Below are 14,172 nucleotides of genomic sequence, written 5' to 3' on the forward strand. Positions count from 1 at the left end.
TCTATTTAATAAAAATATTTAATGCTGCCAAAAGGTATAAAAATACAGTAGGAATGGCAGTACAATACAAAGTAGTCTCTCCTAATTTATTTCTTTTACATCTTTCTACATTTCACACGCGCGTTAGAAAACTTAACAATGCAGTGAATTAGAGGCTTCTACACAGTCTTCCGCTGGTGGCGCTCTTCGCTCCCTGGATGTAAGGTTTACTTTGTAAACAGACACATGTGAGGCAATCTACAGGCTTATCAAGCCTCACTGAGATTCCGGAGTGGGCTTCAGGTCTTGTTTTGCACATCAATGGTTCAAAATTTATAGCTGCAGAATATTCTCAAGGCATGAATATTTAGGTGTCTGTCAATCTTGGCCTAAAACATAAAATAAGAAGTCATCTATTCAATTCGTATTTACCAAACACACAGACGTACACAGACACACACAGACATAAAAGGACTAACAATGAACTAAAAAGGCAAAAAAAAAAAATTCCAACACATCACACTCAACCACACTGAATGCTTCACTGTTATCTTGGTAAAGCTGCTTATGTGCTTGCTCTTCAAATAGAACTGGTGGTGTGAGGCAGACTTATGTTAAAGCACCATAACTCAAGTCTTTTATAAGAATCACTAACTATGAATTCTGTAGGTCATCCGATATTACTCAAGAAATGACCTCCATGTGAGCGATACTGACAGACAGACAGGTTAAAAAAAAATGTATCCACAACAGTTCAGCAAGATTATATGGTATGTGCTAGACTTACCAATACTTTGGAATTCAATGCAAAAGTCTAATCCAATTTGGACCTCCAATGTATCATACTGCTAAAAATATTAACGAATGTAACGTCTGAACATAAAGTTGGCTTATATCTTTAACTCACGGACTGTGAGCAGCATGCATTTTGTCCTGAAGGATAACACTAATGATCACAGCAATACAGAACTGAAGTGACATGATTTAAGTATTAAAAGAAAACACAGACATGAAATAATTGATAGATTTATTGTATTTTAATGCCAAAAAGTAAAGATAAATGAGAGTTTCAACAAGCGATAGAGATGAAATAACTAGTTTAAGGGCAGGTGAGATTTTAATGTTATTTCACAATATTTGCAAACAGCTGAATTTCTGAGGTGGTAACTGGTTTTTCCCAACTTCCTCTGCTATGACAAAAAAAAGAAAAACAGCCCAGATCTCAATACCTGTTATTATTGTGTCCCCACGTATATAAACAGAAGACATAAACTGCACCCACACTTTTATCCAAAACGTTCCATCAAAACCCCCAACACTGCGAGTTGGCTTCTTCCTGAGTGCTGGCTCCTTGGTGTCAGGTTTCCAGCACCGACACAGAAATGTCCAGACACCAAGGGAACATTCTCGTTAGATGCCTGTGGGCACAGAAACACAACGGGTGCTTCCTGCGGGGAAGCGAAACAAAACCAATCCCTGAACCAAAGTGGCTGAGGTAAGAAATGAAGCTCCTGATCAACCCTGACTGTTGCAAATACGAAGTGTTCCCCACACCTTCAGAAGCCCCCTCATGAAAGCAAAAGAACAAAGACCATCAGTCAGAGTGAATGGAACCATGGTTTGAGTCACAGGGTAGTCTGATTTCCAGGATTCCTCTGGATCAGCAGTAGTTCAATCTGCTCCACAAAGTTTTTTGGAGGGAAAAACATTTGTTTCACTTGAACCATAAAAAGAGGGTTATTTCAGGTTTCAACGGGCAAAAGTAGCTGTCCAATGTTCTATGTAAATATTTCATAAAAACAGGCCCAGTGAAACATAACGAGAAAGTATGAGATCCGGAGTCACTGGGATTCTACAGATGAGAGTCCATGTCTCAGCTCTGACATGAACTAGATGTACAGCCACAGGCAAGTTGCTTGTTCTCTGACTCAGGGTGTATGTGTGTACATTTAGGAGAGGTGGAGTGTATGTGTGTGTTTAGGAGAGGTGGAGTGTGTGTGTATGTAGGGGAGGTGTATTTAAACCAACTGACACAACTGGCAGTGCATTAAAGACACACTCCACTGGATAAACGACTCTGTAGAATAACTTAAGGTCTCAACAGGGGCCAGCTCCACACCGAAAGGAACAAAGTCAAATGCACCCAAAGAAGTTCCAGCTACCAGATGCTCACACTCATGTTTCACTAAAAAGAGTCACACACACTTTTCTGGGTGAGCAAGGCACTCACTGCCTTACAGACAAGATTAGTTTGCCCAGTTTCCCTCTCCTGAATTCACCAAACTCGAAATAACTTCAGGTTTTTTATAGCAGTAATTTGTCATCATATGTCTAAAAAATCTATACTAAATGAAAGCAACAGTAAAGAATTGATGTTTTTCTTTGGGGGAAAAAAAACGGTCTCCATAAAAACTCCCAGTCACTCTTCTTACAGTTCCCCAAACACAGTATGTGGTAGAAAACCAGAAAGTATTAGATTCTGCAAGCGATATCCTCCCTGAGTCCTGTAAGTCCTATATTCCACTCTAAATTACAAAACCAAAACAGAAAGAGTTCCAGTGACTGAACTGTTCATTCTCCCACTGGACCGCAAAGAGCTTGTGAGGGCATTGGAGAATGTCTATGGTCAGGCTGTTCCTGATAAAGCCTCTGGCTGAGTCACCGCTCGCCCAGGCACCCTCCGTGATGGGACGGCATGTACACACCCAGGAGCACAGAGGACGCCCAGCCTTTCTGACTCGTCCGCTGCTGCAGGGGCTGTGACGCCGCTGGCTCAGAAACAGGGCTCTGAAGACAGATGTGAGGGAGAGCAGCCTCAAATTCAAACCAGCGAACTCGGGGAAAGGTCCAGAATACATCATCCAGGGAAAACAGGACCTGTATTTTCAGTGAACCAAGAGGACTGTATTATGTGAAAAAATACTACATTTCTGTCTTTTCAAAATTGTGTTTAGAAGATGCTGCATCCCATCATCTAAACAAGTCAAAGTCAAACAAGAGCTTCCTGATGTGAGAGACGTGGGGACGGGGGACCAGACTCACTGCTCCTGCCCACGCCCATGCTTCCTACGCACCGACAGCCCCACTCGGACCTGCCAGAATCAGAAACCAGTCAGTACTGACAGATAGCGTGACTCCTACACTCTTGCCTGGACTCAGGAAAAGTGGATGACACGCACAGCAGCATTCAACTTACAGTGAGCTACATTTATAAAGTGTCTGTAAGACTGTGTCTGGAAGTAAAAATCAAGGCAGCAAGATCCTAAAACCTGTACAGGGGACTTTCCTAGTGGTCCAGTGGTTAAGACTGTGAGTGAGCTTCCAACGCTGGGGGCACAGGTTTGATCCCTGGTTGGGGAACTAAGATCCCACATACCAAAAATTAATAAATAAAATTTTTAAAAATAAATTAAAAATCCTGTATAATAACCAGGCAGGCACTTCAGAAGTGCATTCCCTAGAGTACACAATGATCAATACAAGATATCCAGTCATCAGGTCTGGCCTGTGTTGGCTCACACAGAATCCAGTCTGAGACATTCTTCTAAGAGAGAAGCGACTTGCAGAAGTTACACCTTTCTCTGAGAATTTAATTCTAAACACACAGGACTCTTCAGCACCGGGATCAGGAGAGACAGTGGAAAAGTCAAGTCTCAGGTGACTCTGGCTCAGTGACCCCAACACCTGCGTCAGCTGGAGGTGAACAGAGAACACTCGGAAACACGGAGCCCAGAGCAGCAGAAACCACCACTAAGTGGGAACAACCGTCACTACCAAGAACCCTGAAGGCAAAGCTGGAACCAATGAAAGCAGAATGAGGGCTGTGTCAGAAACTGCTTCTTAAACTAATAGGTGGTTTTTGGTTCAAACCATCAATTCTAGTTTATCTGAAACAAAGGGGACATGCACAAGTGAACATAGAATTAATAATTTGAGTCACAATTCCTTCCTCTGACACACCTGTTAGGCACAGCTATATTTAAAAAAAAAATCAACTTCACTTCCTTTCTCTTTTTTTGTTCATTCCTTGATAGAAATACCAATATATAATGAAATGGACCAAAGAGAAAAAAGGACAAATACAAAATCGTTCTCTAAACACAAGAAACGGTCTGTGTCACCATAGTCCTCTCTGCACCTTCACATTAAGATACATATGGACCCACTAAATATGGAGAATTGGGTTTGTGGATATTCCACACGTGCAATCATAGATAAAAACCAGCAGAAGGATGACATAAAGCGCTCGGATGAACGTGGACACAAGGTCGGAGCCCATGGTGCAACCGGAGAAAATAGCTCTGAATCAGGGCTGCCTGCTTACAAGCAGAAACAGACACAAACACAAAATGAACCAGGTATTAATGCAAATATTCTTTCTTAAAAACAATAAAAATTCTGGCTTTTTTAATTAAGAAAATATCACCTCAGCAAAGTCAAACATAGAACTGATGTTCAGCATCTGTTCCGATTAGGAAACACCATGTAGACATCCTGGGAAGACGCAGACCGCTATGGCCGCTGACCCCTGCGGCTGTTACCTGAAGCCAGGACCCCACCTGCCCGCCCTCCCTCAACCAGACATCTCCTTTAATAAAGGTCAGGCACTTCGCCACCCACTTGTAGCAAATATTAAAAAAACACGACCCCTGGTAAAAACTGATGCCTCAAGGATCTGCTGAGAGGAGGAAGACAACTAACCCATGCAAAAGTTGATTAACAAGGGTCTGCTGCCCTGGATGTGACTTGAAGAATACATTAGGACACACAGCTCCAGAAGGACAGAAAGCAGACAGAGAGCAAAGCTGAAGCGCTAAACCCCACAGAGCAGTCGCCCTGCTCTGCCTGGGAACAAGGGCATCATTACCAGTTTGTGTTTCCCATAAAGTCTTTTTACTTTACTTTTACTGAAAGCAAGGCTACCTGCAGTTGGAATTGAACAGGTCTACCTGTATTTGACTTGCGTAGTAATTACTGTATTTTAGCAAAGATAAACCAAGGCAAATTGGAAAGAAAGATTTTAAACCAATAATGACCTAAAACATAAGGACCTTGGTGCCTGAACACAGGTGTCAAGCAGACAGACACAGAAATGTCCCTCTTACCTCCTTCAGTGTAAAGCTAACAGGACGCAGTGGTGCTGAGGGGGGTGTGCTCCAGACACAACTGTCCTCCACACAGAGCACCACATGTGTCCCGCTCTCATACTCTTAGAAGACTATTCAAACTCACTCAAAAGTCTATCTATACTGACATTTTTCAAACTGCTGTTTAAATGGTAACTGCTCTCTGAAAATAATTCAGCCTGGTGCAACAATCTTACCCTGTAAAGTGGATAAAGCAGAGACGCCTGGTTGGAAGTTCAGCGTCCCCCCTAGCCCTTCCTGGTGACCCCTTAGACATCCCACCAGCATAGTTTGAAACCACTGAAATAATGTGATTTCATTATTTCAGCAACTAAATTTATAACACCTAAAGTTTAAATAAAACAAGTTAAAACACTAGAACTAAAATGAGCCATTAAATTCATTAAACAATATGCTTTAAAAATACTCATTAAGAAGTTAAAGGGACAGTGTAAAGTTTGAACATCATTATACTATTTATTGAAGTAGAAAGAACTTGAAAATTTTTTTTACTGCAAAACTTCAGTCAAATAAATGGAAATCATGGATAATAAAATGCTGCTCCTTATTCTGATTTCCTAAATCATTATTTACCCCAATTATAACTTAGGGTAATTACATTGAAATTTTCCTGAAAGATAAACAGTATTAATAATGGGCTTTACAGAAACCAGTTTCTTTACAAAGTCTTGACCAACTGTTACCTGACTACGCCAGTAAGGAGAACCTTCCTTCAAAGATATTTTTAGAGAAAATTTTTGTTTCTTTGTTTGTTTTTCTTTTTAAAATTGGGAAGACTGTAAAACATAAAAGAAATGCAAATATATAGTAAAAATTACTTATTCAGAGCTTTACCTGCTCATATCAAACTTCTCTTTAGGAAAACGTATCCAGTACAATTGAATCAACATACAATTTATTATTATTTTTATGGTAACAGATTTTTTCAAATTGAGCTTTTAAAAAGTACATTTAACTACAAAAGTAAGATTAAATAGGTACTTATAAAATATATTTACCCTGAAATGGTTAAGAATATAAAATGTTGATGCCATGTCAACAGTACATTATACATTACACGCATTACTTTAAGGTCATTTTCTCTCCAATAATAATGTCGATAAAACCACAATATTTATTGCTTATATCAAGTGCAGGTTAAAATCCAGACAGCCTCCAAAAATGAACCCTTATGGTAAAGGATTTCTCAGTCTGGTCAGGTGAAATATTACACTTAGCATGTATGAACACAGTGGAAAATGTACCAGTTCTTAAGAAGCATTCAAGTCTTTACTTAGGGGGTGGGCAGTGTGGGCAGTGCCCTGGGGTGCTGGGGGGACCAGACACCACACTTCTCTGGGTGTTAAGTCACGCACACCGTCTGGGTGAGGAGTCTGTGACAGACCAACTCTGTGACTCACGCAACACTGTCAGCTGCTAGGGCCGAAGCTTGCGGAGCAGAATTAGTTACTTATAGGGCATTCTGCTGAAGAAACAGTGTCCAGCCAACAAAAGCGCCAACCAGAATGACTGACACAAACCCCATCTTAGTGAGAATAGGTTGCCAATATAACCACCTTTTCCTCTTGCGCTCGGTCTCACTCAGCCTCTGCTTCATCTGCTGCACCTTCTGGGCGGTGCTGGCCTTCCTGTCCTCCCGGAGGCGCTTGCGCAGAGCACTGTGAACAGACAAGGGCATCAGCAGGCGGGCTCAGCTGCAGGCAGGGACTCAGCCCACATCCCTGCCACTCCCCCCAACTCCTTAAGACGCTGCAAGAAGGGGAAAGGCCTCAGTGCTCTGAATGGTCCAGAGATACACTCGGATTGTTGAACAACAACTGCCAGTTCAACTTTGCGCTAATAAATACTTTTCGTGGGACCTGAAAAGAACCACGGTGTCAGTGTTCTATCCTTCTTTGCTAACCAGTCAGCAGTAGTGGGAAGACAGAAGGTGCCTTCAGCATCCAGTCCCCTCTAGAGTTTACATCTGATTTTTCACAAAAACCCCTAAACTTAACATTTTCTTGAATGTTCCGCTGTGTGGTGCCTATTGTCCTCTGCCTACACCCTTTTCTAGCTCCCGTTTTCCTGTTCAATACAGAATTTTTGTTTCAATGGAAGCCAACCGACTCCCAACATCACAGTCCTGGAACAAGGCAAAGAAAAGTTGATGGCAACATGTACCTTACTATTTTTCCCCCTTAAGAAGAAAATCTCAAAAGCCTAAGATGATAGCCACCATGAAGAAGGCAGTAGTAGCAGATGCTGTTACTTCTGAAAATCAATAAAAGGTACATTTTCATAGTATACAAGTAGAATCAGAGAGCTGAAGGAAGAAACAGAAAAAGGAAAGAGTTCTAAAACTTAGAAATGCTTGTGAGGACATCATGCTTGTAGATGAGGACTGCTTAAAGATATCAGATTGGCAATCTTCCCATCAGGCACTCGAGAAAAAACATGGGAAATGCTGGAAGAAGCAAAAAAAACTGCATGAAGAAACTGACACCTTAGAATGCAAAATGGAATCAATTCAGCAGGTGTGAGCAGATCTGAGAGTTCAGTTATATGCAAAGTCTGGGAGCAACACAAGCCCTGAAGCTGATGAAAGCTAACCATTTTATAATACTTTAAAAATGTGTTTTTAATAAGCTTGAGTAGTGTTTAAAATAATTTCCCTTCTTCAAATGATATGCAAAGCAAAACTTAAATTTTTTTTTCACTTACTTAATGGAAACTCATGGAAATTTAAGAGGATGAGATGGTTGGATGGCATCACCAACTTGATGGACGTGAGTTTGAGCAAGCTTTGGGAGGTAGTGATGGACAGGGAAGCCCAGAGTGCTGCAGTCCATGGGGTCACCAAGAGCTGGACAAGACTGAACGACTGAAGTGAACTGGACGGAAACTTGCCTATTTAACATATATTTTTAAAAGAAGAGAGTACTCATCTATATATTTTGCATAACAATTACATCAAGTGTTCAGTTCAGTTCAGTTCAGTTCAGTCGCTCAGTCGTGTCCGACTCTCCGTGACCCCATGAATCACAGCACGCCAGGCCTCCCTGTCCATCACCAACTCCCGGAGTACACTCAAACTCATGTCCACAGAGTCGGTGATGCCATCCAGCCATCTCATTCTCCGTCGTCCCCTTCTCCTCCCGCCCCCAACCTTTCCCAGCATCAGAGTCTTTTCCAGTGAGTCAACTCGTCGCATGAGGTGGCCAAAGTATTGCAGTTTCAGCTTTAGCATCAGTCCCTCCAATGAACATCCAGGATTGATCTCCTTTAGAATGGACTGGTTGGATCTCCTTGCAGTATAAGGGACTCTCAAGAGTCTTCTCCAACACCACAGTTCAAAAGCATCGATTCTTCGGCGATCAGCCTTCTTCACAGTCCAACTCTCACATCCATACATGACCACGGGAAAAACCATTGCCTTGACTAGACGGACCTTGGTCGGCAAAGTAATGTCTCTGCTTTTTAATATACTATCAAGGTTGGTCATAACTTTCCTTCCAAGGAGCAAGCGTCTTTTAATTTCATGGCTGCAGTCAGCATCTGCAGTGATTTTGGAGCCCAAAAAAACAAAGTCTGACACTGTTTCCACTGTTTTTCCATCTATTTCCCATGAAGTGATGGGACCAGATGCCATGATCTTTGTTTTCTGAATGTTGAGCTTCAAATCAACCTTTTCACTCATCAAGTGTAAGGGCTATTAAAATCAGTTACAAAAAACTAAATCTCACAAACCCCATCTCCCTTCAGGTACTGCTGTGTTACAGCGGAAACCTAACCAGCCTCCCTGCCTTCAGAGTCATGTTGCCTATGCCACAGCAATCACTGTGAGGCATAGCCCTGATGTGCTGCTTGGTTAAAAGTCCTGAATGCCTCTTCAGTGTCTACTGTATCAGCAGCCAGCTTTCTTCTTGCCTTAAGTGTTTAACCTAAATCTAATAATGAGGAACAGTCAGAGGGATACAGATCATGGGGTGTCCTAGAAGGCAACTCATCTAAAAGCTGCAATGTCCAGCAGGGAGTGAACAGAAGGTGGTGGGTGGTCCCAAGTGAGGAGCCTGAAGAACCACTCATACATTGCATGATCCTAGACAAGATCATGAATTACTTTATAAACAGCTAAACAGACCAGGATCATAAAAATGTTCCAAAATTACATTATCGTAACCGCTACATAACTCTGTAAATATGCTCAACACAACGAACTGTATGCTCTAAATCTGTTAACTTTATATGTATCTCAGTACAGTTATTTTCTATAGAGCTATAAGGTGGGTTTTTGATAGAGAATTTTAAATATAGTCTACATATTAGATTATTTTATAAATGTTAAATTATTCTTGGGGATATGGGCACCTTCAGCCACTGCTGGTCGGAAGACAAAGTGATGGAGCCATTTGGAAAAATGGCTTAAAAATGATACCCATGTAGTGACCACGTGTGACCCAGCAACCCCACTCCTAGTTAACACACAAAGGAGATGAGAGCACACGTGCTCACAAAGACTCTCCAGTGTTCGCCTACCATGTATGGCCTTGGTCCTGCCCAAGTAGCTTTTCTGCTCTTCTCCAAGTCTGTTTCCATCTAAACTAAGAACACACTTCTCTTTGCTTCTCTCAGCCCCTGGAGTCCTTCTATTCTTATCTTACAGCACTTCATTTACAGTAAATCATTTATGATGTTCGTCTGGGTTCTTGTTTTGTCCTCTAAGTGTATTAGCAAATTGGGACTATGTTTTGCCCATCTCCGTATGCCTTGCAGTCTTCCTTCCACTTTTCCTTATCACAGACACAGGTAGCTCTGCCTGAATGATCTCCACCTGAGTATTTCCTACAACGATGTGCAAAAACTATTACTCAAAATTCACTCTCTGAACTGAAAATTCATATAACAAGTATGTATGTACCTGCCGGTTTAAAAAAAAAAAATTACCTTGTAATCAAGAGCAGGCAAAGCACATACAAAATATATAAAAGGATACAGAGCTCACAGTATTATTTCCTGATTTAAAAGCATTAAGTCTGAAGTAGAAGAAAAGACAAACACCTCTATGCTTTAACTTGTGACTAAACTACTGACATCATATATAAGGAGCAACACAGCTAAGTCAGAACAAACTCTGCAGTACAACATGTAACTGCCATGCATTGCAATTCCTTATGTCTTGGGGAAACACAAAAATGAAGTTACAATGTAAGGAGACCTTAATGGTTTTCACAGCATATCCCAAGATCCCAAAGTAACAAATATGACTACAATGTAAAATTTTCCACAAGAAAAAGCATGTTTGACAAAAAGAAAAAAGAAGTCACTCAGATACTGAAGAGAGGAGGAAAAAGTGTTCCTTCACTTTTCTAAGAAACTCACACCTCAGGATACCAACTCCATACAATGTGAGATATCTGGAGCCCTAGAAGTATAATTTTTCAAATTTAAAAACTTGAATAGTTTACACATTCATATGGACTCAAAACTCTAAAAGTATAGGGCATTTTATGTGATTTTTTAGAAAGACGTCTTTCCTTCAATAAGAAATTTAAATTGAAATATTCATTTAACTATTTCATAATGGTATTAATGGGATTCCCAGGTGGCTCAGTGGTAAAGAATCCACCTGCCAATGCAGGAGGCACAGGAGACACTGGTTCAATCCCTGGGTTGGGAAGATTCCCTGGAGGAGGAAATGGTAATCCAGTCCAACATTCCTGCCTAGGACAGAGGTCCCACCAGGCATGGACAGAGAAGCCTAGTGGGCTATAGTCTATGGGGTCACTAAGAGTTGGACAAGACTTAGCAACTGAGCACTCATGCCCTCAATGGTACTAAAGAAATATTATCACTTACACTGTATAATAGGAGCATGAACACTGCATAACTACACAAGTAGCAAGAATTACCATTTGTTTTCTGTGCCATACTACACACCTTGCTGCTGCTGCTGCTAAGTCACTTCAGTCATGTCCGACTCTGTGCGACCCCACAGACGGCAGCCCACCAGGCTCCACCGTCCCTGGGATTCTCCAGGCAAGAACACTGGAGTGGGTTGCCATTTCCTTCTCCAATGCATGAAAGTGAAAAGTGAAAGTGAAGTCGCTCAGTCGTGTCCAACTAGAAGCGACCCCATGGACTGCAGCCCACCAGGCTCCCCTGTCCATGCAATTTTCTAGGCAAGAGTACTGGAGTGGCTGGCCATTGCCTTCTCCAACTACACACCTTAGCATCCACTTATATTAACTTTTACACTCTAATACCGTGCTAAACCCATTTTGTGTCAAGCCATTTTCCAACAGGCTTCTGTCTATAAACTGTCTTCTTTGAGATCAATGATGTCACCATATACTACTTAAATGCCCTGCAATAATAAATTGTTACATTAATTCAATAAACAAAGGATCTATATTAGTTCATATCCATGAACTTATTAAAATAAGAGTCTCATCTTTACAAGCACATTACTGCAGTAACCTTACCTCTCGCTGTTCTCCTCCAGAGTTTCCTGTGTTTTAGAGGACAGACTTGAGTATCTGTCTCCTGTTAGTTTTTCCTCTTCTAGGCCTATCCTGTTCCCATTGTATTTTTCAGTCATTATTTTGGTTGGCGAATGATCAAAAACAGGACATACGTCTTCCTTAGAAAGTTCTTTCCAACGTTTCTACATAGGGAAGAGAAATGAGAAACAAATGAAAACACTAGAGTTTTGATTTTCCTTAAATAAAATTTATGAAATGCAATTATATAGTTAAGAGAACCCTGTGATGCTAATATACGAATGAAAGAGGAAAACGTGTTTTGTCAAACCACTTCTAGCCATGTCTACTTGAAGTTGAATAATAATAAAGCATTTAATACTGATGCACATCAGTATGTAATTGAACACAACCACCTTAATAAGACACAGTGATTTTAGCCCATTTGAGACAAACTACACTAGGACCTCACAGTACGATCTTCAAAGTCTGACTATACTGTCCCTAATGCAGAGGCACCTGTTGCAGGAAGAGTGACCAAGATGGCCCATGAATGTGACCCATGTCCTCCAGCTCATTGCCACTGTCTAGAGAGAGAACCAGCAAGTCCCTCTGGTGCCAGAGGACTCCAAAGACTGTGCCCACCATGGGTACCAGCGGCTGGCCCGACCCAGGGCGGGAAGGTCCTTAGCAGCCAGGGCTGCGGGGGTGGCAGGACTCAGACCACAATGAAGAGCCGTCCACCTTCCTCCTCTGAGGCAGGAAGACCCAGGCTCTCCAAGTCCTCCAAGGGCTAGGAACACGTTCACCCAGCTCCTGGCCATCTGTGGAGGAGCAGAGGCACAGCTGGGACAGCCAGTGACTTCCATGACCTCTTACTCTAACTCCAGCACAGACCTGAGAGGGCTTCTTTGGAGATCTATCCTGCAAGTGTGGAGTCTCAGATCTAATAATGAGTAAGGTTCCCTGCAACTACTGTCTGAGAATTTCAAGGATTCTGACAGAGAAGGAATACTGCACAACTCACATTCTTCTGGGACTGACAGAAGAACACTCATTCTCTGCAGTTACTGCAGTACAAAATGGCACTACTTAAACAATGCCTGCATGTTTAGATTTAAAAATTTCAGGAAATTCACTGACACACCGATAAACTAATTTCCAGCTTGTCTCATTACACAACAAAGCAATTAAAAAGGTATTCTGTCACACTCTACCTTCCCTGACATGGCTCTTCTATGAAGCTGTATAGTGTGTGAATGGATCTCCTTTTGTTCTATGAAGTTGACGCACAAAAGACTCATAAAGTACAACTCTGTAAATTGTTGTGTTTGGAGGGCAGTGAGCACAACAGCGTGGCTGGGGGAAGGGGAGCCTGGAAAGCATGGCCAGATAGGCGAGGCCAGGAAGGAGGTAGACCTCAGGGAAAGACAACCTTGACATGAGGCGCCCGGGGTGGGTCTGCACTTTCCCGAAAGGGACCTGCTGTGTCTCCATCACATCTAGAAAGACTATCTCACCAAGAGCTGAGAACCCACATAACAACACTCATGAGTAAGATGCTTTCCCCTGAGGTGACTGTGTCAATTTTGTTCTTTCCCATTAAAAATTTTTTTCTCTGTCCAAATAGCATTTTTTTATACTGGAGGAAATGCAGCGGAGAGACAGCTACTTCCTGAGCACTACCACACCCCTGATGACCTAAGCCTCCACCTACACAGGTCCCCTATCCTCACAAGACCCCCGGAGGAGGTATGGCTCCTCCTGCTGCTCCTTCCTGTCATACAGGGAGGTGGGCTGTGAGTGAACAACCTTCCCCAGGCTCCACAGCTGCAGAGCTGGGATGTGAACCCAGAGAGCCTGGGCTGACGGTGCCAGAAACCCTCAGGATGCTCTGCATCTCAGAAATAACCATCAGCGTCAGACACCAGAGAGTTTAAGTATCCAACAAAAATGTTAACTGTCTCCAGAATTATGCTGAGCAATTCTTCACCGAGATCTAGTTACTGCAACTTGGCCTCATACTTGGACAAAACTCAACAATGTCAATAAACAAGATGATGCCCAAAAGCGAGACTCATTGGCCCACTTCCCAGAATCCACCAAGACTCAGCAGGGTGCAGGGGTGGTAGTGGGTGGGGGCTGTCAATGCTAGTGAACTTCAAAGGAGAAAAACAAAGAGCAATGTCTTTCTGCCACATCTCTGGGCAGAATTGAGGATTCGCTAATAAAGATGTGAAACACCAGCAATGGTACTACGTTTATGACAACCTCAGGCCAGAAAGATGGAAGGTAAACAGAGCCCTTTTGAAGACAGCTAGAGCTCATCTCCTCTTTCCCGGTGGGCCCAGGCCACTGGAGATGGCAGTGCATGAACACACACTATGTGGTCATCACACACAGTTACTAGTTTCAGGTACAATCATTTTAGGTGTAAATACTAACAGCTTTCCTTGGTCCTGGCAGATTCTAAATCACTTTATAGCCACATGTCAGAAATCTTCACAGGAAAACATACACAAAACTATAGTCAACAATGAAAACATCACTTGCATCACATAAGCCCAGATTAAGACAGAAGGTGG

The 14,172-nt window shown here is 42.2% G+C and overlaps 1 protein-coding gene across 4 annotated transcripts in view; it reads right to left on the minus strand.

Moving 5' to 3' along the window:
- PTPN2 (protein tyrosine phosphatase non-receptor type 2) overlaps positions 1-14,172 on the minus strand; it is a 65,959-nt gene continuing 51,787 nt past the window's right edge. For 2 of the 4 annotated variants that reach the window (XM_055417252.2, XM_055417250.2), the window contains 4 exons: positions 11,591-11,772; positions 6,683-6,784; positions 5,810-5,902; positions 1-368 (listed from right to left, as the gene is read on the minus strand). In XM_055417252.2, the coding sequence (XP_055273227.2) occupies positions 5,851-5,902; positions 6,683-6,784; positions 11,591-11,772 (336 nt within the window). In that variant the 3' untranslated portion in view covers positions 1-368; positions 5,810-5,850. The other 2 variants (XM_055417251.2, XM_055417249.2) reach the window with 2 other exon arrangements.

Source organism: Moschus berezovskii, chromosome 28 (assembly GCF_049115385.1).
Source record: "Moschus berezovskii isolate FMDL1 chromosome 28, NW_MosBer_1.0, whole genome shotgun sequence".
Classification (NCBI taxonomy): domain Eukaryota; kingdom Metazoa; phylum Chordata; class Mammalia; order Artiodactyla; family Moschidae; genus Moschus; species Moschus berezovskii.